Raw genomic sequence first — 24720 nt, forward strand, 5'->3', positions numbered from 1 at the left:
ACAAGATCCTTGCCAATGAATAGAATAAACATCATTCCTCTTACCCTTCCTTTTCATGCATGTGAGCTACAATGATGTCCACCATTAATTGCCCGGTGGAATCTCTCAAACTTCCAGTTTCTTCATACTCACGGATGACAGTCACCCCTGTGACTGGTTTGGAAGTCAGAATCTGCTCCACTGTCTAAACACATTTGATACAAAGAACAAAACAATTGACAAAAAATGAGAATTTGTTAACCCAAACAACGAGTTCTATGGGCTCAAAATGTGGTCATAAATATTTTGTACTTGTAAATCAGGATTTGTATGTGTAAAAAGAATTTCTGTGTGTCTAAAAAAGATTTCTATGTGTAAAAAGAGTTTGTGTGTGTGTGTGTGTGTGTGTGTGTGTGTGTGTGTGTGTGTGTGTGTGTGTAAAAAAGATTTGTATGTGTGAAAAGAATTTTTGTCTGCGTGAAAAAGATTTGTGTGTGCACTTAGCCCAAAACAAAACATGTGAATCTCTGCAAGTTACAAGTATGAATTTTGACCCTATTTTTCTTCCTTTCATCTGATTGGTCAATGTCATGTCAATCACAAATGTAACTATCCAATTAGAGAACAGATGGGTTTGGTTTTCGGAGGGGCGCTTTTTTGAACTGCAGCTGGAGGATCTCTATATAAATAAACAATAGCAGTTAGATCCCCTAACTGTCAGCAGCTGTTGAAATGATAAAGTTGTGGTATATCAGTGGTTAGAAATACCATTATTACTTTAGGATTAGTTTAAAAAATAGGGTCAGGGCTGACCCGGGACCATTACTGTGAGTAACAGTGTGCAGGATAAAGGTCGTTTCACATCGGACGCAGGATGTGCTGCTAATGCAAACTAAAAGCAAAGGATCCAGAATTTGTTGCACTGGCTGCTGAGCTCTGTGGGTTTTTGCAGCAGCTCAAAAACAAAAACAAAAACATGTATACTAATTCATAATGAAGAAAGTTTTGTAGTGAAGACTGTCATTTCCAAAAATGACTTTTGGAAATGAAGGTGCCCCCCCACCCCCACCGTATTCAGCACGTAGACCTGTGACACATAAATCACCAAACTCGGACGACCACAGACTGTTTTCCTTCGTGGTGATGAAGGAAAAAGCTGGGTTGGCCTGTAAAAGGGCATTTATTCCCTTCAAGGACCTGCAGTTCAAAAAAACACCCCTCCGACAGCCAAACCCATCTGTTCTCTGATTGGATTGTTACATTTGTGATTGACATGACATTGACCAATCAGATGAAAGGAATAAAAATAGGGTCAAAATTCGTACTTGTAACTTGCAGAGATTCACACGTTGTTGTTGTTGTTGTTGGCTAAGTCCACAAACAAATCTTTTTTACGCACACACAAATTATTTTTACACATACAAATCTTTTGTCTTTATAAACACACAAATTCTTTTTACACATACAAATCATGATTTGCAAGTACAAAACTTATTTACAAGACAAAATATTTATGACCACATTTTGAGCCCATAGAGTTCAATCTGTGGATTATACAAATGAACTACATGAAATACTACTTTAAATTATTTTTCTCTAATCTGTTTTATCTTCGTGTTTAAGCTTTTTCAAGTAATGGCAACTAAAGAGTCAAGTATAAGTCAATTAGGTTCTGTATCTACATTTCTTTCATGTATGCTGTCCAATGTAGGTTAAACCATTTGAAGTCCGGCATCACTTGTGTCACTGCTCTGACTGCTGGTGGTTGGGACAGACAATGTATCTGTTAGACTTGGAGAGGAGGGCTCTTACACATGTTTCTTCAGGACAGTCATATCTGAGGGTGACAAATAAAAATATTAGAATATAAGGTATATACAATCAAAAACACAACACAACAAAGATACTATTTATGCACACAGGGCCAATAAATTGCACTCTTTGATTAAATTATACTTTCTCCCAGGAGAACAGATGGTTATTTTGTATTTTATTATGGTAATATACAATTTACATACCACAAGCTGTGAGTGTCACATAGTGTGTTAAGTCTGAGCAGTCGCGCAGCTTCTTGGATGATTGTGTTTCCAGGATGTCTGAAATGCATGTGATAAATCCAACTTACTGTTGAGCCATGAAAACAGCATTTTGTGATTGTTACCAAAGGATATTAGACAAATTAAAAATGTTTATTTAAGAGTAACTGTACAAATCAAATCCTTCAAAATCTATCAGAGCATATATTTACTTATCTTCACCTGTATAGATGACAAAACACACCTCTTTGACTGCTGCAAGTTCAGGAAAGACTTCCTCATCCACCTCTATACCCTGCTCATCTGTGACTTTCAGTGCTGCATTTTCTGGTATGAGAAACCTCTGCTGCACTGAAGTAAAATCATCACTCAGTTAATAAAAACATTATCATTTCATACAGATCGGTATCGTTTAGGTTATCCGATACCGGTGCCAAACCGGTACTTTTAAAACGGTGCCGGTGCTCAAACCGGTGCTCAAACCGGTGCTTAAAGAATGGAGAACACAAACTTTGTCCAAAAACCTCTCATGTTTACCTGTTTTTTTGTAAAAAAGATAACACTGTTAGCCTTTTCTGCAGCTATAGGGCATATATGGTATCACTCTTGGCTGGAAGCAGTGCTTAAACAATGGAAAAAACATAAACTTTGTCCAAAAACCTCTCATGTTTAGCTGTTTTCATCTTTTTTTTGGTCATTTTAGCCTTTTTGGCCAGGGTGAAGGGAGTATCTGCCATCAAACAAGAAGACAGCCACATGTAACTACGACGGTGTTTGCTAGTTCACTTTACATGCAGAAATTTAATAACGTGGTTAGCCTACTCAACGTAAATTACACATGAACAACATTAAGCTACTCACGCAGAGAAGAACGGCTGCTTCTGCCATCATCATCCGTCATCATTTCTGCTACACTGGCAAGGCTAGGGGCCAGGACTCTCCTCTTCAGGTTCTTGGGTTATGTTGCTAACTCTGGGTCCGATAACAGGGACCACACCCACAGTAGATGTGCTCGGTGTGAGGTCTCGCATCAAGCTATCAAATACGGTGCATTTTCTCGGCTTTTAAAAAAACACTATGCGTTGCCAGGTGTTTCATCAGATTCGAAGTGTTACCTCCTTTGCACAGTATCACAGTATCAGCTTAAAGCACTTGTTGCAGGCTGCTGAGTTTGCATCTTTTGCTGTGAAGTACAGCCAGACTTTTGACCACTTCGCCTTGGGCATTTCTAATCTGTAGCTCTGCTCTAAAAGAACGTACGTACCTGGGCCCACCTACTATCCTTGGAACGGTAAAATGATTGGCTAGAATCCAAAGTGAATGACATCTCAGGAAAAAAAAGCACCGAAATAAAGCACCGAAATGTGCACTGGTTTTCGGTCTGGTTAGTACCGTTTATATCAGAACCGGTGCCATATTGGCACCGGATACCGGTACCCATCACTACTCTTTAATAGTAAAGTAAGCAAAGTAAGTATAGTAAAATTTTATTTATATAGCACCTTTCAAGATAAAATCTCAAAGTGCTTTACAGAGGCAGAAAACAGACATTAAAATCTAAAACAAAACAAAATCAACCAAAAGAGAGTTTAAACAGATAGGTTTTTAACTGCTTTTTAAAAGACATGACTGAGTCCACAGATCTCAATCTCAGAGGGATCGAGTTCCAGAGTCTGCTAGCCACTGATACAAACGCACTGATACAAACGCACTGATACAAACGCTGCCAGGTTTCAGTTAAAAACCTGGCAGCGTAATGACTTAGTACAAACTATAACGTACCTGCTCTCACAAAGTCTGTGAAGCGAACTTCTTCCAATTTTACATATTTCTTTGTCTCTCTGTGTTTTACTTTTATCAACATCTTGGCCACCTACGGAAAAAAATACCTTCACTAATGTGAAACACAACAAAAGAAGAAGAGGTTGTTTATGGTAACTTTATGTGAACTGTGTATAACTTAATCAATAAACACTTTCTTACATTGAGTTAGCCTGTCCACACTAAATATTGCTTAAAATCTACTTAGCTAGGCTAGGTTTGGCAGACAATGTGACCGCATGTTTGCTGTGTCCTTGTCTTCTCAGTTCTGGAGACAGTGTTGTGTGCATATCTCAGTGTGCAGCAGGACTAACTAACTGATGTTAATGGTACCTTGACGTCTCATCAATGCAGGCTGCACCTCTCTTTGGTTAAATTACCATTACCATGAGTCTGAACAGAATATCACTGTAGTTAGCTAACGTTAAATTAAACATTAGTGTTAAAAATAAGAAAAAGAAATAAACGTTTTCATTGACAACGTGAAATGTGTATCTTAAAATACAGTAAGATAAGTTAATTAGCTAACTTTTGACTAGCATTAGCCTAGCTGCTATCTCCAAATCAGCATAACATACAGAAAACACATGTAGTGCTAGTTAGTTAACTTTATATTTTACTTATGCATACATGTAACCAAATATATACAAATAACATCACTACACTCACAGAAAATCCCAGAGTAAATAAAGTATTTTTACCTCCTACATGTCGGAGTCCAAGAAAGAAACACAGATAGGCGGTCGACAGACAAACAACACCAGCAATGTGTTGAATTAGACTCCTTAGCACCCAGTGAATGAACACCCAAATATTACACCGCTTTAGAGTACTCCCCAACACTGACTGAAGTATAAGGTGAAAAATAAACTCTCTGAATGTAACTCTTGCGCACTTTTATGCCTAACTCCAGAATATTTAACTCCAGAAATTTGCTGTGTACCAGTGGCTGGACAAAGCTGGACTGAAAGACAGCACAGAGGCTCTAATCATGGCAGCACAGGAACAAGCTCTGAGTGCAAGTCCCATATAGGCTTGGGTCTATCACGAGGCAAGACCCCAGGTGTAGGTTGTGTAAAGATGACCCTGAGAGAATCCAGAACATAACAGCAGGGCACAAGATGGTACCAGGCAGGGCATACATGGAACGCCATAAACAAGTGGCCAGCAGAGTATACAGAAACATCCGTGCCAAATATGGCCTGGAAGTCCAGAGGTCAAAATGGGAGATGCTCCCTAGGGTGGTGGAGAATGTCTGAGCTAAGATCCTGTGGGACTTCCCGATATACACGAACAAAATGATGATGGCTAATGTGGACACAAATTTTAAATCCAACATGATAACCTTATTCCACCTACGATGTGGAGCTCCAAGTTTTGTTTTTTTGTTTGTTTGTTTTTTTATAGATCCAATTTAAATCAGTTAAATCAGTAAAAAAGAACTTCTGGAAAAAAGCAGAATTCTTGGAACACTGTTTAATACACCAAATCATATGGACAGCAAGAAAATAAATACACAAAACAGCAAGACAACACATAGCAAAGGTCTAGACCACCCGCATGGGCGAAAGGGAAATTTTTTATATCTCTGTTGCATCATGTCTTAATTATTCTTTGGCACTGTTTATTAAAAGAGTGAGTGAGATGCACATTTATAGCTCTTTCTTGTTCCTGTAGAGGAGGAGCTTGCCAGGGTACGGACAACCTTTGTGTGGAGGGTCTCACCAGAAATTCTTGTACAGCTGCTTGAGGCCCTTGTAACAGAAAGTGTCTTCAATGATTTGGAGAAAGAATCGATATTGGAGGGGAACCCTATTAGAGCTGATAAGGCACGTTGCTTTATTGACACAGTGAGGAAAAAAGGAGACAAAGCATGCAAGATAATGATCAGACACCTTCAGACCATAGATCCTTCTCTCTTCTTTCAACTGCATTTATACTCTGATCCATCTGCTCAGCAAGGTAAGTTGATTTATCTCAATATGGATGGTCACCTTTCAGCTTGTTGAGGTATAAAAGTGTGAAACCTCAGAATTAATTGTAAGAAACTTCATTCGGATTTGTTGAAAGGCTGCAAAAATATTTTCCAAAGCACATGGAGATATTTTGATTATTATTATAAACCTATGAACCTACTTAGAAGATCAATTGTGAGCAGTATTTAAATAAACGCCAGTCTTCTTCACTTGGTAAAACTATGGAAACTGATTGCCTTAAAAAAATGAACAGTGTCACTCATTTGACTCAAGTGCTTCATGAAAGAAAAAAAATGCAAAATTTACATATATTAAGTAAAGTATGTTAGGATTGGGTTCATATGAAAAGCTGTAAAGTAATTCAGTATTATGTGGGTTTGAAGCATTTAATGTGACTGGTTTCATTTAGGAAATCCCGGAGCCCTTTTTGATGAATTTTGGGTAGAATGAGCATAAAAAATATAATGAATATAATAGGCTGAACAGCGGGCAAAAGTTCTTCACATAACACCCCTAGACCAGGTTTGACTGGATATGTATTTTTCCTTTTTTAATTTTTTTTATTCAGATGCTCTTCAGAATTGTCAGCCTAAACTTAAGTCCAACCTGAAGAAGAAGTTCCAGTGTGTGTTTGAGGGGATTGCTAAAGCAGGAAACCCAACCTTTCTGAATCAGATCTACACAGAGCTCTACATCACAGAGGGAGGGACTGCAGAGGTCAATGATGAACATGAGGTCAGACAGATTGAAACAGCAAACAGGACACCAGACAAACCAGAAACAACAATCAGACAAGAGGACATCTTTAAAGACTCACTCGAAAAACAGGAACTAATCAGAACAGTGCTGACAAAGGGAGTGGCTGGCATTGGGAAAACAGTCATAACACAGAAGTTCAGTCTCAACTGGGCTGAAGACAAAGCCAACAAGGACATCCAGTTCATATTTCCATTCACTTTTAGAGAGCTGAATGTGCTGAAAGAGGAAAAGTTCAGCTTGGTGGAACTTGTTCATCACTTCTTTACTGAAACGAAAGAAGCAGGAATCTGCAGCTTTGAAGACTTCGAGGTTGTGTTCATCTTTGATGGTCTGGATGAGTGTCGCCCTCCCCTGGACTTCCACCACACTGAGATTTTGACTGATGTTACAGTGCCCACTGCAGTTAATGTACTTCTCACAAACCTGATCAGGGGGAAACTGCTTCCCTATGCTCATATCTGGATAACCACACGACCTGCAGCAGCTGATCAGATCCCCCCTGAGTATGTTCACAGAGTGACAGAGGTCAGAGGGTTTACTGACCCACAGAAGGAGGAGTACTTCAAGAAGAGATTCAAAGATGAGGATCAGGCCAACAAGATCATCTCCCACATCAAGACATCAAGAAGCCTCCACATCATGTGCCACATCCCAGTCTTCTCCTGGATCACTGCTACAGTTTTGGAGGATGTGCTGAAAACCAGAGAGGGAGGACAGCTGCCCAAGACCCTGACTGAGATGTACATCCACTTCCTGGTGGTTCAGGCCAAAGTGAATAAGGTGAAGTATGATGGAGGAGCTGGGACAGACCCACACTGGAGTCCAGAGACCAGGAACATGATTGAGTCTCTGGGAAAACTGGCTTTTGATCAGCTGCAGAAAGGAAACCTGATCTTCTATGAATCAGACCTGACAGAGTGTGGCATCAATATCAGAGCAGCCTCAGTGTACTCAGGAGTGTTCACACAGATCTTTAAAGAGGAGAGTGGACTGTACCAGGACAAGGTGTTCTGCTTCATCCACCTGAGTGTTCAGGAGTTTCTGGCTGCTCTTCATGTCCATCTGACCTTCTTCAACTCTGAACTAAATCTTCTGGAAGAACAACAAATAATCTTCAAGTCTCAAATAACGGAATCTGCAGAGAAACACTTCTACCAGAGTGCTGTTAATGAGGCCTTAAAAAGTCCTAATGGACACCTGGACTTGTTGCTCCGTTTCCTCCTGGGACTTTCACTGCAGCCCAATCAGACTCTGCTACGAGGCCTGCTGAAACAGAAAGGAAGTAGCTTACAGACTAATCAGGACACTGCACTGTACATCAAGGAGAAAATCAGTGAGAATCTGTCTGCAGAGAAAAGCATCAATCTGTTCCACTGTCTGAATGAACTGAATGATCGTTCTCTAGTGGAGGAGATCCAACAATCCCTGAGATCAGGAAGTCTCTCCACAGATAAACTTTCTCCTGCTCAGTGGTCAGCTCTGGTCTTCATCTTACTGTCATCAGAAAAAGATCTGAATGTGTTTGACCTGAAGAAATACTCAGCTTCAGAGGAGGCTCTTCTGAGGCTTCTGCCAGTGGTCAAAGCCTCCAACAAAGCTCTGTAAGTACATTTGTACTCATTCCTATTTCTACATAAACATTGTAATGATTTTGGCCCCTTTAAAAAGCATATTGGATATAAACAGCAGTACTGTGGCGGGACGTGATCTGTGATGCCACTGCAGGTGTTATGGATGCACCTGCGCAGCATCTACAACATCTCGGTGGCATAAAAAGCTGTTATTGCCTGTGATTGCGTGTACGTGTGGCTGGCAGGAAGGGAGCTGCAGCCGAGAAGTCATCCAAACAAGCATCCTGGTGTGTAAATAGCTTGTGTAAATAAAGCATGTGCAAAGCATGGAAATGTCAGTGGGTCTGTCTTGGTATACAACAGACCCACTGATATACTCAGTCAGGTATACTCAGTCAGGTATATCATACTTTTAATATGTCGCAGCAGCAGAAAGTATTAGGATTTCTGAGACATTTGTATACGCAGTTGTTATCAAAGTACAGATCCACTTTGGGTAGGTGTTAAACTATGACACATCATTTACAGTGCTGAAAACAACACTGAAATGTATAGACCTGTCTTTCTTCACTACAAGAATAATGGGGCTACATCCGCACCTTGTGACTCGTCCATCACTCCCAGGATTTCAGCCAATTCTTTCTGAACAATTTGCCTCTTAAGCTTGGGTAACCTGTTGAACTGTGAACACACTGTCATGCCAAGGCCTATTTCAACATGGTGATTTATGAGATTGGTATTATAACAATGATGATGATGCATACCCAGAAACACTGACTTGAGGCAACTTTTGTTGTGATTGGCACTGTATGAACAAAATTGAATTGAATCTGCAAAACATTGCTGGAATCCAGGAAAATCCAGTCTTTAGGTCTGTGTGAGATGTTCATCACAGTGGAGGGAGGCGGGAATGGTGGAATTTCGTACCTCCAGCACTTTATCTCCCAATGAAAATTGTCTGAGTCTAGCACTTCTTTTGTACAGGCACTGCTGACGTTCCTGGTTCTGGAGTAAATTCTCTCGAGACAACCTTCTTAAACTGTATATCTTGACTCCCAGGTCCAGAATTTATTGACTTTAATTCTTAGCTGGGCTTTTTGTCCAGTTGTCTTTCATTAGGTCCAACACACCCTGCGCTTTTCTACCAAACAGAATCTCAAAGGGAGAAAATGCAGTGGAGGCCTGGGGCACCTCATGCCCTGCAAAAAACAAAGGGTCCAACCAGTGATTCAAATTGCGTTCATCCTCATGAATGAACTTACAAATCAAACTTACAATCAACTTTGAAGTTTTTTTTTAAGCTGCCCCACCAGTCTGGGGGTGGTAGACGCTGGTCTGAACAGATTAATGCCCAACCACACCTTTGGCGCTCAGCTATACAGCTATACAAAATGCAGCATGTTGCTGCATTTTGCGAAAAAGGGATAGAGGGAAGGGAAACTGGCAATGCGTTGGTAGAAAGCATGTTGCTGCATTTGCGTATGAGGGGTAATGATAAATGCAGAGAAACTGACAATTCGATAATAGGGAACTCGCTGCTGTGTTTACAAATGATGGATGAAGAAAGAACAAGCAAGCGGTGCCATAAGTGTGCTGCTGCATTTTGCACAAGAGGGAAAATGAATGAGAACCTAGCATCCCAGTGCTAAGATTAGCTGGAAGCATTAGCTGCTGCTTTTTTGATAGTAAATGCAGAGAGACTGGCAACTCATTGATAGAGGCTTGCTGCTGCATTTGCGAATGAGAGATAAAGAAAGAACCTGGTGTCCCGGTGGCAGTGGGGTTTTTTTTGTTTTAGTACTTTGCAATGATGGGTGCAGAGAAACTGGCAACGTGGTGGTAGAAGCTTGCTTCCGCATTTTTGTGACTGACAGTCATGGAAAAAACTAGCATCCCAGTGCTAGTAGAACTCTTTGCTGCTTTGCAATGATGAATGCAGATGTAAGCTGTGCCCTGCAGCCTAATCAATAATATAATAAACCAAATGCAATAAATTGTTTTAAAATATTAACTTAAGCTCTCAAAAAACAACAAAAGCACAAAATAATAAATATATCACTGGTAAATAGCGGAAAACAACTTGTAAGAAAAAATACACAAAACAATACATCAATCAGACAAGCAAATATAACCCAAAAACCAGGACCCAACATTTTGGTGCTTATAATTCAAACGTTAAACTCAAATACAATCATCTTAATAAACACCATTCAACAGGCAATACAACACTGTACCAAAAACACAATCAATGAAAAACCACATTTCCGTAACAAAAAACCATCTCGATACCTGCAACACATAGAAATTCAGGTCTGTGATCTGTGTGTGTCATGCGCCTCCTAGGACACCTCTCCTGACAGAACACAGTGCATGCCGTTAAAATACGGCAGTGATTCCTTTCAGCTCCCGCTAGTGATCAGGCTAACTTAGCATGCAAGTACTACAGCTGCATCCTTGGTCTAAAACTCATTAAAAACTTGTGTTAGTGAACTCAGCCTTCTACCAAACTTACACCAAATGAGTCTGTTAACAACTGACCAAAACGCAGCAGTTCGGGTATATTCAAATTGCAGCTTGAGGCCTTAGGGAATGTTTGTTAGCTCAGAGCAACGTGACAATGACTTACCTCTGGCAATGCTGAAAGGAGCTGTGACCGGGGCACACATGCACGTGCCTACGTTATCACGCAGCACACAACACACACAGACATAGGCAGGATGTTTTGGTGAAATTCAGAAGTATTTAACACATATGCTACATTCACCCCCCGAATTTCACCAAAAGGTTTGCTGCTGCTTTTGTGGTGATAAATGCAGTGAAAATGGCCACTCATTGATGGGACGCTTGCTGTTTCATTGCAAATCAGAGATACAGAAAGAGGCAGACATCTCGGTGCCGGAAGTTTATTACTGCTTTGCAATAATGGATCAAGAGAAACTACCAACACGGTGGAAGGAGCTTGCTGCTGGATATAGAAGGAACCTGCTAGATGGATTCGCTGCTACTTTTGCCATGATAGATGGACAGAAACTGGCAACTCAGGGGTAAGAAGCTTGCCTCTGCATTTTGTTAATTTAATGATGGATGCAGCAACCTAGCACCACAGAGCGGTTGGATGCTGCGTAGCGAATGGGGGATGAAGGAAAACCTGACAGCCCAGTACAATCGCCCCACCCCCCTCCCTCTGGCTAATACATCGGGTTCTGTGTTGGGCTCATAGCCGAAAACTAGCTTTACTTTGTTGTCTGGGTCAACTTTGCTAGCGAGAGACAGAGAAAGGCATTGAAAGGCTGCTCCAACGGAACTTATTGTTTCGGAGGAAAACACGAAAAAAGTGTACAGCCGGGTCTTAATAGCTTACTTACAACTGGGCTCGTCAGGCACTCTTTTTGGCTGCAGTGGTTATTATTATATTTACATGCTTCCAGCTCCCAATTCTGCTCGGTGACAGCTCGTACTTTTCCTTTTTCTCCCTTCTCGCACTCACAGACACATAACAGGTACGGCAGTCCATTCTCCCTGCAGCACAGACTACACTGCCCATGAAGCTGCATTCTTTAGGGCTATGCCCTGTAACAGTCTACCTATTGCCTTGATATTAAATCATTTTTGTGAATAATTTTTTTTCAATATTTCTTCACGTCATTATGCGGGCCACAAGTAGAAGTGACATGGCCCACGAGATTGAGACATAGGCATTAGAGCCTCTTAATGCGTGTTTTGTTTGGGGCGTGGAAACCAAAAATAGAGAGGGCATAGCTGAACATATGAAACAGGAAAATACCGCCGTGTAATTCCTTTATTTCAGCAAAGTAACTGTATTCTGAATACCACCTTTTAAATGGTAACTGTAACGGAATGCAGTTACTCATATTTTGTATTTTAAATATGTAACGGCAGTACATGTATTCCGTTACTCCCCAACACTGATGGTATTTAAAGGGAGGTGCGCGAAGATGAGCTTGTCCCTCCTACCTGGCTTTGCTGTTGGAGTTGCAATTTGCTTCTGCACAGAAAACTTTGGCTTGACATTTGGATGTGTGGGGACAAGAAGCAGTTGACCCAGGCTACGGTCCAGTCTGAATCTTTAGCGAAAGAATATTCTTGGGATATTGGGTACGGTTCTTCAGACATCTTTAGGAGGTTTAGTTGTCTTAAGTTGTTTACTCACAATCTTGTCTTAATTCCTGGAGTCTTGTTCTTCCTTTCTAAAGCATTCTATTTTAGCCAGGAGAATGTTAGTACATCTTATGTTGGTAATCCAAGCTCATGGCTTATATCTCATCTTCAGTGCAGAGATCGGATTTTTAAATTTATGACGTGGCTCCTGTAATTGTAGAGAAAAAATAAGCCATCAGAAAAACCATCCAGTATGGAGAAAAAACTCAACTGAAATTATTTCTTCTCAGAAGACATGTATTATTGTAACTGGATTGTACTGTACGGTATGGTACTGTAAGGCTACTGTAACAATCTTTCCCACAGAAATACATTTTACTTCTTGCTTTTCCTTTGGTGTTTTCTGACAGCAATCATTGTTCAATTAATTTGGCATTTCAGATCATCTTCTTCAAATGCACCTTTTAATAGGGGGGCTCTTTTATACCATTAATGTTTGTAATCCAGCATTATATATTATGTTAAATAGATAACAAGTAGAGCAGGGCGATATGACCAAAAATATTTATCACGATACACATTTGAAAATTTGCGATAACGATATAACTGACGATATAATTGACACTGGACAAATACTTTACAACTCCACAACTTTATTAGTGCAAAGAAAAAAATCAATGTATTTTCACTTAAACAAGCACCTGTTTATTATGTGCATTAAAGTTATATAAAAATTGAACAGTGCAAATGTAAATTCCTTGCTGACAGTTTAACTAAAAGGCATTTTTAGTGGAAAATGGCTATATCCTCCACATAACCATGTATATTTACTTTGAGTTCTGCTCGTTTACAATGCTGTGCTTTCGGCAAAGACAAAACGGCCAGGTCGCTGGACTTGCCGCTCCTGTGTCAGCGAAGGGCAGGCACACTTTGCTCCCCCTCCCCCCTCTTATGTTTTGGTGTTGCGCTGTCACGTCATGTGACACTATGGAGGTTGTTAAGTTGTTTACATATTAATTATATTTTTACCAGTTGTTTTTGTTGTTGAGAATTTTAATTGTATAGTTTATCAACAGTATTTGTTTTCATTTGTTTACTGGTTTGCGTGCACTTACAATTTTTAAAAAAAAAAAAAAAAAAGATCGCCACCACGCCAGACCCGATGGCATTTTCATGCTTCGCAGCATCATTTATTCTTAAAATAATCGCACGGTTTCTGTAACAGTAAATTAAACGGCTGCAGCTCTCCCACTGCCAGCTGTACACATCACCACCACCAAAACTGCAGCGGCATTGCAGCTTCTGCCATGTGCCTATGAAAACAAAGACACTGCGCATGCGTGTTTTACCCATATTCTATCGCGATATTTCATTTTCTTATTGTTGCCCATCGTTATACCGGTATTACCGTGAATGGTTTGATATGGCCCAGCACTAATAATGAGTGTAATAATGTGAAAAACAAAGATGTATCTTGCTGTAATTTTTGATGGTGTGGATGTCCACTATCATATTCCAGAATCAGGTTCTGAAATTAATGAATCAGTGTAATGGAGACCAGGGGTTCCATTACCTGGTTGGTATTGTTAATGATAAATTGTTGGATTGGGAATTTAAAATAGGGTAATAAAGAAAGACACATTAGTTCTTATGGAGTCTTTTATTAGGTTTATTTGACATACGATTAAATTGACAGCTTGTGAAGGTGAAGAGACAGGGGGACTGGCCATCCTACCTGTGTCAGAGAAGAGCCAAAGTTAGAGCTGCTTGCAGTTAATCATTTGTCAATAACCTAAATATATGTGAAATGAGAACTTATAACGGTACTCACCTATCCTGGTTGCTTCTAGCAGGATGTGGAGCAAAGGAGTGAAAGCGGCTCAATCACCTGTTTAAGAGCTCTTGGAGCAGACCAGTGTGCCAGGTTAGGGAGTATGGATAAAGAGGGTTTTAATTTGTATAGTAATGGGTGAAGCTTATGTTATTGGTTTGTTTATAGTATGTGTTGGAAATATGTATATGTTTGTGATGTGCTTTAATGTTATTGTATGTTTGTTTGTGTGGAGGGTTATGTTTTCATGTTGATTAGTCACCTGAAAAGGTAGAGTATAAAAGGAAGCCATTTTGTTTAGTTGTAGTTAGTGTTCTTGTGCTGTTATCATGCTTCTTCTTTAATAAAGTGCCAATCCATGGATGTCTTTTACTCCAGTCTCGCATCGTATTATTGGACGGAACCTATGACCGCTGGCCAAAACTGATAATCAGCATGAGACAAATTTATTTCCAATCATGAGCCAGAAAGTTTATTTAAAGTTTGTTTTCAGAAGTAGAAGCTAAAGGGGTGCCGCTCTTAAGGACCGAGTGCTGCCCTTCAGCAGATGTCCTGAAACTGGCCAGTCAAAAGTGGGCTTTTAAGGCTAGTGACATTAAAAGGAAAGAAGCTCAAGTTTCTTGCTTCAGATAGAGAATTAAATGAGAGAAATGGTCCAAGACGGGACAAATAGGACTTATTTTGGCCTGAATAAACACAGATATTAAAATCTTCCCTGTTTTCCTTTAAGATATGTTGGTATAATTGTGTTATTTTACAATGTTTTTATTTTTTACAGACACAATGTTTAAGTTTATTTATTTATGTTTGTTTGCTTTTAGATTGAGCAGCTGTAACCTCTCAGGTAGAGTCTGTGAAGATTTGTTGTCAGCTCTCAGCTCCCAGTCTAGTCTGAGAGAGATGGACCTGAGTACCAACAGCCTGAAAGATTCAGGAGTAATAAAGCTGTCTGCTGCAGTGGATAGTCAACATTCTAAACTTGAAATTCTCAGGTCAGATCAAGTGATATCCTGTTATCAACTGATACAATTAACCAGTAAAATTAATTAATAATGGTAAACTTCATCTGCTTGTTGTAGTTTCTTATTATTTTTCATTATTTATAAAATTTAAAGACAACCTGTTAAACAAAAGGCAGTAAAAATTATTTAAAATGTTGGATTAATCATTGCTAATTATTGATTTTTCATGTTTTTATTTCCAGACTGAGTGTTTGTAACCTCCCCAAGAAATGCTGTGAAGCTCTGTCTTCAGTTCTCAGCTCTCAATCTTCAAGTCTGAAAGAGCTGGACCTGACTATCAACCACCTGCAAGATTCAGGACTGCAACTTTTGTCTACTGGACTGCAAAGTCTAAATTGTAAACTGAATACGCTGAGGTCAGGTTGAGTTCAAATTATATTTGTTTGTTTAATTAACAAATCAAATATCTAGCCAATAAATGTCAAGCCCATCCATATGCTGTTTTATCAAAGTAGGGCATTAAAGAATTCTGAAAAAAAGAATATAGCTTAATCTAATAGTTCCTCACTGCACCCTGGTTACAATTTAACACCAGCATTTCTTTTATTGGTCATATTATTTTTTTCAGACTAAGTCAATGCAACTTCTCAGAGAGAAGCTGTGAAGCTCTGTGCTTGGTTCTCAGCTCCCAATCCTCTAGCCTGAGAGAGCTGGACCTCAGTAACTCTGACCTGCAGGATTCAGGAGTGAAGCATTTATTTGTTGGACTGGAAAGTCCAAACTGTAAACTGGAAATTCTCAGGTCAGTTTAAAAATTTTCCATCAAAGATCATTGAACACATTATGTTTATAACTGAATCAATAGATCATCTTTATAGAAGATGGATCGTCAGCTTTGCCTTTGGATGTATTATTAACTTCTAAATTACTGTCTTATATTTTTTCATAATGGAACTTTTTCATAATTTTTTCTGCTTTTTTTAAAATTTAGTGCAGTTTTGCTTCCATAACATACCAAATTCCTAAGAAAATGTCCAAATGATATGTTCAGGTGTTGGTTACTGTCCATGTCTCTTTTTATTATTGAGACTATGTGGAGTGTAAATGAAATAAGGACCTAGTTTTAGTAAAACTAAAAGTGAGTCATTTATTTGGCTTGAAACAGGTATGATACAGGGACCCAACTGCACACAGTGTTGCAATGCAAGCCAATGTTTTGTTCAGAGATTTTCAGTGTTCATCTTTTCAACTGTCATCTCAGCACAGCACCACACACTCTTCTTCCTCTGGAACAGCAGCAACTGAAAAGGGAAGACGTGTTTACTGTGATGGATATCTGCTGTGCCAGCCAGCGTTCCCTGGCACTGTCCCCTGAACCCGCTGTTTCACCACTCCCATGCAGCCACAGCAGGCGATTCAAAACATAAACTACAAAGAGAGAAACTGAAAACTACAAACTTATTGAAAACTGAAAACATGCTAGGCCTGAAAACACTGCCTATGGGAAACACTGGGGCAGGGAGAACAGATAATCCCACAAAGTACAGGAGGGGACTGTAACTATATATTAAAAAAAATCCCCTCTTGTCCCTGCAGGCCATCTATCCTTCAAGCCCAGTCCTCTACCAGAGGCCTGGGAGCTTGCGGGTTCTGCACAGTATCTTAGCTGTTCCTAGGGCTGTGTTCTTCTCGACATATATCTCCAATTTTGTTGCTGGGATCTGCACTTCCTAATGCTCCGATTACTACTGGCCTGCTAGAATATTGGACCCTTGTCTCAGGGGCATCTTTACACAGCCTGCACCTGGGATCTTGCCTAGTGTGACAGACCCCAGCCACTATGGATCTTGTGCTCAGAGCTTGTTCCTGTGCTGCCACGATTAGTGCCTCTGTGCTGTCTTTCAGTCCAGCTTTATCCAGCTACTGTTAGGATTTCTGGATGTCGGTCAATTCCTCTATCTGCCCGTGGTAAATACCATATCATACAGGTGCCTGTAGTTCTATGATGGTTCTCCCTCTTCCTCCTCTTTCTTGGGTTTCTGATGGCCGAGGTATTCACTGAGCATTCAGCTGGGATAATCTTCCTGATGTATTCGTGAATGGTCATTGTCTCATCCTGGATGGTAATACTGACACTCACCAATCCCCAACCTCTTTCCTTTTGCTTAGCGTACAGCCTCAGGGTGCTGGATTTGGGGTGAAACCCTCCATGCATGCAGTTGTTTCTATTGTTTCCTTTGGCTAGCTTATTATCCTAGCAGGGTACCTGATCATGCGTAGGTGTTGATAGCCCGTATATTGTTCTTAACGTTCACCTGACTCCTCAGGACTTGCCTGACCCTCTGCAGGTACTTGTTGGTTGCAGCTTTCCTAGCAGCCTCTTCATGGTTCCCATTTGCCTGTGGGATCCCTAGGTAGTTGTAACTGTCCTCTATGTCTGCAATTTTGCCTTCTGGTAGTTCAATCCCCTCAGTTCTGACTACCTTCCCTCTCTTTGTTATCATCTGACTACATTTCTTCAGTCCGAACGACATTTAAATGTCATTGCTGTATATCCTTTTGGTGTGGATCAGTGAATTGATGTCTCATTCACTCTTGGCATACAGCTTGATGTCATCCATGTACAGGAGGTGGCTGACAACTGCTCCGTTCTGTAGTCAGTATCCGTAGCCAGTCTTGTTAATGATCTCACTGAGGGGGTTCAGGCCTATGCAGAACAGCAGTGGGGACAGAGCATCTCCTTGGTAGATCCAACGCTTGATGGTGAGTTGTACTATGGGCTTCAAGTTGGCCTCTAATGTTGTCCGCCACATTCCCATTGAGTTCCTGATGAAGGCTCTTAGGGTCCTGTTGATCTTGTATAGGTCTAGGCATTACAGGATCCAGGTATGGAGCATTGAGTCATAGGCCTTCTTGTAATCAAATCATGCAGTTCACAGGTTGGTCAGCCTGGTCTTGCAGTCTCGTTTGATTGCTCGGTCTACCAGTAGCTGGTGTTTTGCACGTCTGGTATTCTTGCCAATCCCTTTCTGTGCTCCACTCATGTATTGACCCATCTGCATGTTCATCTTAGCCACTATGATGCCTGACAGGAGCTTCCAAATGGTACTGAGGCAGGTTATTGATCAGGCCTTCGGTTAGCCATTCAGGGTGTCTCTCTTAAACTCGTATTTGTGATGCCAGCCGCTCGTGGAGTGCAGTCAGCTTCTTCAGCCAGTAGGCATGAACCATGTTGGGGCCTGGTGCTGTCCAACACTTCATACTAGAGACCTTTCTTGGATGTCTGCCACTGTGATGGTTACTGGACCCTGTTCAGGGAGGCTGTTGTGGTCTACCCTCAGATCCGCTAGCCACTGAGCGTTGTCATTATGGGTTGCGTCCTTATTCCATATGCTCTTCCAGTATTGTTCTGTCTCCGGCCTTGGTGGTGCTGTTCTCATATTATTCGCCTGCCACTGAGAGTATACATTAGCTGGTTCCATGGAGAACAGCTGGTTTATTCTCCTGCCTTCTCTCTCTCTGGTGTACCTCTTCAAGCGGCTGGCCAAAGTTATGAGTCATTGCTTGACAGTTTCCAAAGCCTCAGGTATGGACAGCTTGCTGTACTTCTTAGGCACGTTCTTTGATGCACCTTTCTGCAGCTCTGATAGTTGGCTAACCTCCCTCCATGCCACCTTGAGCTTAGTCTCCAGTCTCCTTCTCCATGGAGGGTACTGCTTTGTGAATGATGATATATTCTCACACTGATCCTGCATGGTGATGGTACCATCCACCCACTCCTCCTGGATTCACATCTTCATCATCATCTTTATCAACCCTCACAATATTACACCTTTATCCACTTCATGTTCAGGAGCCTAATTTTCTCCATGGGTTATGGTGGGATGTTGAGTGCTGAAGTCAAACAGATCTCAGAAATTAAAGACTGATTCATTTATATTTTATACTTATGAGAAGCAGCTAGCTCATCCATTATTGTCCTTATAGGCTTGGGCTATTCATAGATTTGCTATGATACTCTGAGCATTTCTTCTGTTTTCACTCCTGATGCTTTTATACACATATCCTTAACTTTTGTCCTCTCTTTCTTCAGTTTGTCTTTTGTTCTTTTCTCTTCGTGCACATCCCCCTGAGCCAACCTCCCACCCAAACAGCCATGTTAAATGGCTAGTCTTGATCCCCAATGCTACAAAGTGCTCCTCATACTGATGGTCTTATTGATGAGGCTTTCTTGCTTATATTTCATAGCAAGTTACATTGTACAGTAAGTTAACTTACGCTGCCAAATAATTTTTTCTTTTTAGTTGTAAGTAAAGTTAAATTAAATCAAACAGATGGTTAGATGTTATTGTTTCTAACAAACAGAAAGTCATTGGTTACAGATGGATTGTTTTTTTGTGTGTCTGCAGTCTGTCAGGCTGTCTGATCACAGAGGAAGGCTGTACTTCTCTGGCCTCAGCTCTGAGCTCCAACCCCTCCCATCTGAGAGAGTTGGACCTGAGCTACAATGATCCAGGAGATACAGGAATGAAGCTGTTGTTGGCTGGACTGAAGGATCCACGCTGGAGACTGGACACTCTCAGGTATGGAGAGAGAATGTCTGTTAGAGAAGGAAGAGCTGGATACATTTCAAGTGCAAAGGAGGGGATTAGGGATTCACCATCTTAGAAAGCTGTGATTGCAGCCATTCCCCAACTCTCTGGGAATAGTACTCATGGCCATTGATCACTGATCACTGGTTGTTGATCAATAGTCATGAGAATTTGCATAATGTTGATAATGGAACTGACCTTATAGCCCATTGTTCATTCAATGGTGCTAGTTTCAGTCATTGTGCAAATATACTGTTTATATAAGTTTGGGGAAACCTGCAGTTACTGAAGAAGTTACTTGACTGAGTGACAAAATTTTTCTCCCACTAACAACACTACGTTCAGATGTAAAGAATCAACTTTTTGGGATTTCCTACATTCTTCATTCACTTCCTGTTTGTTTCATGCAGATGTAACATGAACAATCACACATGTAGGAACAGTTTTCCTTCATTCACAGCATAAACTGTAGTCTAGTTCAACAATGAAGAGATAAATATGTATCAATTTCCAAGGAGAACTTTTCCAGGAACAATAATAAATGTCTTTTGCTCATAATATTTGGATCCATTTGGATAGATTGCTTTATGTTTAACAATGCACTGCTAAATTATTTTTCTCTGTCTCACCCTGATTTATATCAAATTAATCTCTGCATAAAAATGTACTAAAGACACATTCACAGTAGCTTAGCACATAGACGGGAAACTGTTACCCTAGTTTGATCAAAAGAGGTAAAATAGATCATAGATCATAACATAGATCATAGAGGATGCACACGTGTATACTCCACTATATCTGTTTAACTTTTGGTGTAAATAGTCATGGCCAAATCTGGAATATACAAACCTTGAAGGAAATATGGTGACAATTTAAAGAACTTGTCCCTTTATATATAGATTTGTTTATATGACTTTCTGACTTCCCTATTTACAGTATGTGTGGTTTAAAAAGTACATTGGTACAGTGTTGTAACTTTATAAAAAAAGAATATGCGAGCCAATGACTGCACACTTTGTAATATTGACAGGACAAACATTTATTAGCACAGGAAAGCATAATCACAAAGGGAAACTTAATAAATGGAACCTCTCCTTGTCAAAATGTCTTGCAGAGGGAAGGGGAGCTGGCTTGTGACTTCTCATTATATCTTTCTCCTCCTCTTTTTCATATGCCTCCTCCACCATTGCTCTCTCCTGCTACATCTCCACTTTATCTTCTTCCTGCTCACATCCAGCCTCATTTAGCGTATCTAGGCTGTCATTGTGTAATGCTATTTTTGGGCTATGTTATTGAGTAAAGAAGACCGGGTGAAGGTGTTGGAGCACTGGCAACGTAGAACACCAGGTGATCCTCCACACTCGCGGGCCTGTGGCATCACACCCACTGCGCTGTGTCCGCAGGCAGCCCCAACATGAACTGTTCCAGCACGTCCTTCCCTAGCATGCGGACCTCATTCTCTGACTGCCCGGGATCTTGCCACCTCACTGCTGCATGATGCAGCTTCCGGCCTAGAAGATCTTACTTAGAGCTGCTGGAGTGAGGGGGCAAGGAGGAGGAGTTGGCCGTCCGACTGGGGTCTGGAATGTGGGGCCTCCCTGCTGCTGCGGAGTTGGGGCGGTCTGCTTTTCCCCACCGCAGGGAAAAGGGTAACACCACCTGGGTCTGGGTGCAGTTCCCCCCTCCAGGGGCAAGGGTACCTAGACCCGGTTCGTAGAGTACGCTTGGGGAGTGTGATTGTGTGTACAGCATCTCTTTATGTCTGTCTCCACGTTGGTTGAGTGTGGAGTAATTGCCTATGAGAGTATGAGGGTGGGAATGGATGTTTGTATCTGTGTGTGCCTGTATGTCTGTGTCTATATGTCAGGTTGGGTATCAGACGCCACCTCTCCGGGGACATCTCAGGCCCTCCAAGGTTTGGAGGCCTATCTCCCCCCACCACTTCCCCTGCCGGTGGCAGACTCCCTCAGACATCAGTGCGTTGGTGGTTCTTTGTGTCCGGGGATGGGCGTCCAGGTACACACCGGCTCACTCCTTGGCGGCTGCTTATCGGGGCCTGGAGCCTGGGGCTCGCTCGGGCTACTTCGGAGGTGGGGTGCCCCTGGCCTCTTGGCCTGTGGCTCGGTCACTCTGGCACAGCTGGCTGCCGGCGGAGCTCCCGGGCACGTCACTGCAACCCCCCCTGGCTTCTGCTCCGCGGCTGCTGAGTGACCCCTCATCTGGGACTCTCCTCAGCTCTTTCTGGGATAGTGGTGCGGCTGCCCCTCTGTTGGTCTTCTTTGGTCTCTTGTGTTTTGGGGTCCTCTGGAGGTCTGGAGTTTTAATCTCCTCCATACCTGCTTCATGCCCTGGAGGATGGGGCAGTGGCCCCCCACACCCTCTAGCAGATCATTACATGAAGGAACCTTTTAAAAAACAAGCGCGTCCATACTCACAGGCAGAGATGGGCAGTAACGCGTTACTTGTAACGCGTTACTGTAATCCGATTACTTTTTTCAAGTAACGAGTAAAGTAAGGGATTACTATTGCAAAAACGGTAATTAGATTACCGTTACTTTCTCGTAGGAACGCTGCGTTACTGCGTTACTAAAACCGTGATTTTTTGCGAGAATGTCTCATGACAGTGACGTAAGCGAGTGCGACGTTCGTGACAACAGCTGTGTGCAGATCAACAATGGATCATATATCGAGTGCAGAGAGAGTATGAGCGTGCAGCGTTTAAAGCGTGGAAGTACTGACCTTACTTTGAGTTTGATTCCGTAAAAACTGACAAAAACATTAGTGTCCGTTGTGCGTGGGAAGAAAACTTCTTTTTACAGCGAAAAAAACCCCCTAAACTTCCAAGCAAGCACCGAGTAGCTACGACGTAATGAGAAACTCACAGAGAAACTGCGGTATCCTTCCACTGACCGCTGCGGCACACCTGCACCAGGATAAACCTCCGCCTACTCTACTCCTGCTTTACAGGTGAAAATAGAGCAAAAGGACCGCTAGTCTTTGACTTTATTTATTTTCTGCTGTGTTTTACTTGCATCTGAAAGAGTGAGTGTAAACAAAAAAAAAAAATATATATATATATATATATATATATATATATATATATATATATATATATATATATATATATATTTTTTTTTTTTTTTTTAATGTGCTGGAATGTGCAGAAAATAGGTTTAAATGTTAAACTAATTTCTTCCAGTCAGAGAATGGTGCATATAATTAAAATTTTGCTTCATGCATAAAGTTAAAAGATTAAAACTAACAAAACAAGTTTTAAAAAGAGACTTTTCCATTTGATTACATTTTGTATGATGGATTATGTAGAAAAAGTAGAATTGGGCTGAAAGATCTATCACTTTATCACCTATTCAGGTTGTAAATCATGTTTTTAAAAAGTAACTAAGTAACTAAGTAACTAAGTAATTAATTACTTTTGAAAATAAGTAATCAGTAAAGTAACGGGATTACTTTTTTGGGGAAGTAATCAGTAATTAATTACTGATTACTTTTTTCAAGTAACTTGACCAACACTGCTCACAGGTGTACACACGGGTGATCACACACAGAAACTACACCCTTTTTGGCTCTTACCTCAAAGCACACTGTGCGCTGTCGATCTTACGTGCTGCACAATAATGTTTAATATTTAGTATTTACTGTCATATTCCCATATATCATTGTGATGCTGTATATTCTATTACTCTTGTTTTCTTCTGCTTGTTTTCTTTTTTCTTTCTCAACAGGTGATCCAGGTGATCAATATATGTATTTTTCTTTTTTTTTTGTCTGCTCATTCTGTTGGTTTTTGTTTTTTGCCCTTCTCCCCATCCCTCTTCTCAGCTGTTTTTCTTTCCCTCTTTCTTTCTCCCCTTTCTTTCCCCCAGTCAAGTCTGTCCCGTATTCAGCAAGTGAAAATAAAATAAACAATAAAAGGTGAATCAAATGGACCATTACGGCAAGGCTGGGATGGTCAATTTGGTAAAGTAAATCCGTTGGGCATCTTTCTTCGCCTTTAGACAATAATTCTGATGGCAAAAGAGCCGGCCAAACGGGACAAAAGTGACACCGACAGTCGATGGGGGATGGTGATGCTGTTGCCCCGACCTGCCACTTCTGCTACTGCCAATCACATGCCCCTGCAGTTTTGCCAGGTGCTTCTGCTGCACTACAGCCTGATTATTGTTCATTGCCACCATGTAATATGCAGCGGCCACGTCACCAAGTGGAAACACTGTCCATGCTTATTTTCCACTTTGATTGCCATGACACACACTACTGGCAGTCTCTTCATTGTTCTCTGGCTTGGCACCCAAGCATGCAGCTTTCCAGCTGCACTCTGACACTCTCCAGTCTCAACTCTAGCTTAACTAAAAATCACAATGTATTGTCATGGTGGTGACAAACACCGCAAAGAATGACGGCCCTTTGGTGGCCCAGATCCGGTTTTCCAGAGGTGGCCCACACATGAGCCAGCACAAGGCCAGTTGCAGACACACTGGTGGTCCTGTGCTGGCCCATGTGTTGATTAACTCTGGCAAAGGAAACTCTGTTCAGACAGTGAATGGACTGATTCTTATATAGCACTCCTCTACTCTCCCGAATTACTCAAAATGCTCTATACAACATGCCACATTCATGCAATCAAACACTTTCTTTGAACTGAGTGCCACATAAACCAAAACCACAATTGGGACAGATATGGCATGCCATCACATAAACAGTGGCGTCATTGCCAGATCTGGCCCACATCTGGCTGCCATACACTCTGCCATGACACCAGTCAGTCAGAAGTGAAATCTTGATGCCACATCTGGCCAGACATCTTTTCTATGATCCTGGGCAACATAACCCAAAACATATGCCATCACATAGACAGTGCCATCTATGCCAGGCCTGGCCCATATCTGGATGACATACCACTTACCATGCAAGAAGTCAGGTAGCAGTGCCGGCTTGATACCAGATCCGGGCCAGACCTGCTTGCTATGTAGGGATTGTTCTTCAGCATATTGCATAACCAAAGATAAATGAGGCCCTGTTTCTCTAAAATGATGTCACTGCCTTATTTTGTTAT

General features: G+C 41.2%; 2 protein-coding genes across 3 annotated transcripts in view; both read left to right on the forward strand.

Annotated features, from left to right (window-relative positions):
• Nucleotides 1-24720, forward strand: part of LOC146521030 (protein NLRC3-like) — a 142451-nt gene that overhangs the window by 46737 nt on the left and 70994 nt on the right. The window lies entirely within an intron of this gene.
• The window catches only part of LOC146521033 (NACHT, LRR and PYD domains-containing protein 3-like), a 40552-nt gene that overhangs the window by 6095 nt on the left and 9737 nt on the right, over nucleotides 1-24720 (forward strand). For both annotated transcript variants that reach the window (XR_014873128.1, XM_085154239.1), the window contains 6 exons: nucleotides 5514-5798; nucleotides 6381-8172; nucleotides 14914-15084; nucleotides 15297-15470; nucleotides 15683-15856; nucleotides 19464-19637. Coding sequence is in view for 1 of the 2 variants with exons in the window: in XM_085154239.1 (XP_085010365.1) it covers nucleotides 5514-5798; nucleotides 6381-8172; nucleotides 14914-15084; nucleotides 15297-15470; nucleotides 15683-15856; nucleotides 19464-19637 (2770 nt within the window). In the remaining variant the exon portion in view is untranslated. The remainder of the gene's footprint in view (nucleotides 1-5513; nucleotides 5799-6380; nucleotides 8173-14913; nucleotides 15085-15296; nucleotides 15471-15682; nucleotides 15857-19463; nucleotides 19638-24720) is intronic.

Source organism: Neolamprologus multifasciatus, chromosome 3, assembly GCF_963576455.1.
Source record: "Neolamprologus multifasciatus chromosome 3, fNeoMul1.2, whole genome shotgun sequence".
In the NCBI taxonomy this organism is placed as follows: Eukaryota; Metazoa; Chordata; class Actinopteri; order Cichliformes; family Cichlidae; genus Neolamprologus; species Neolamprologus multifasciatus.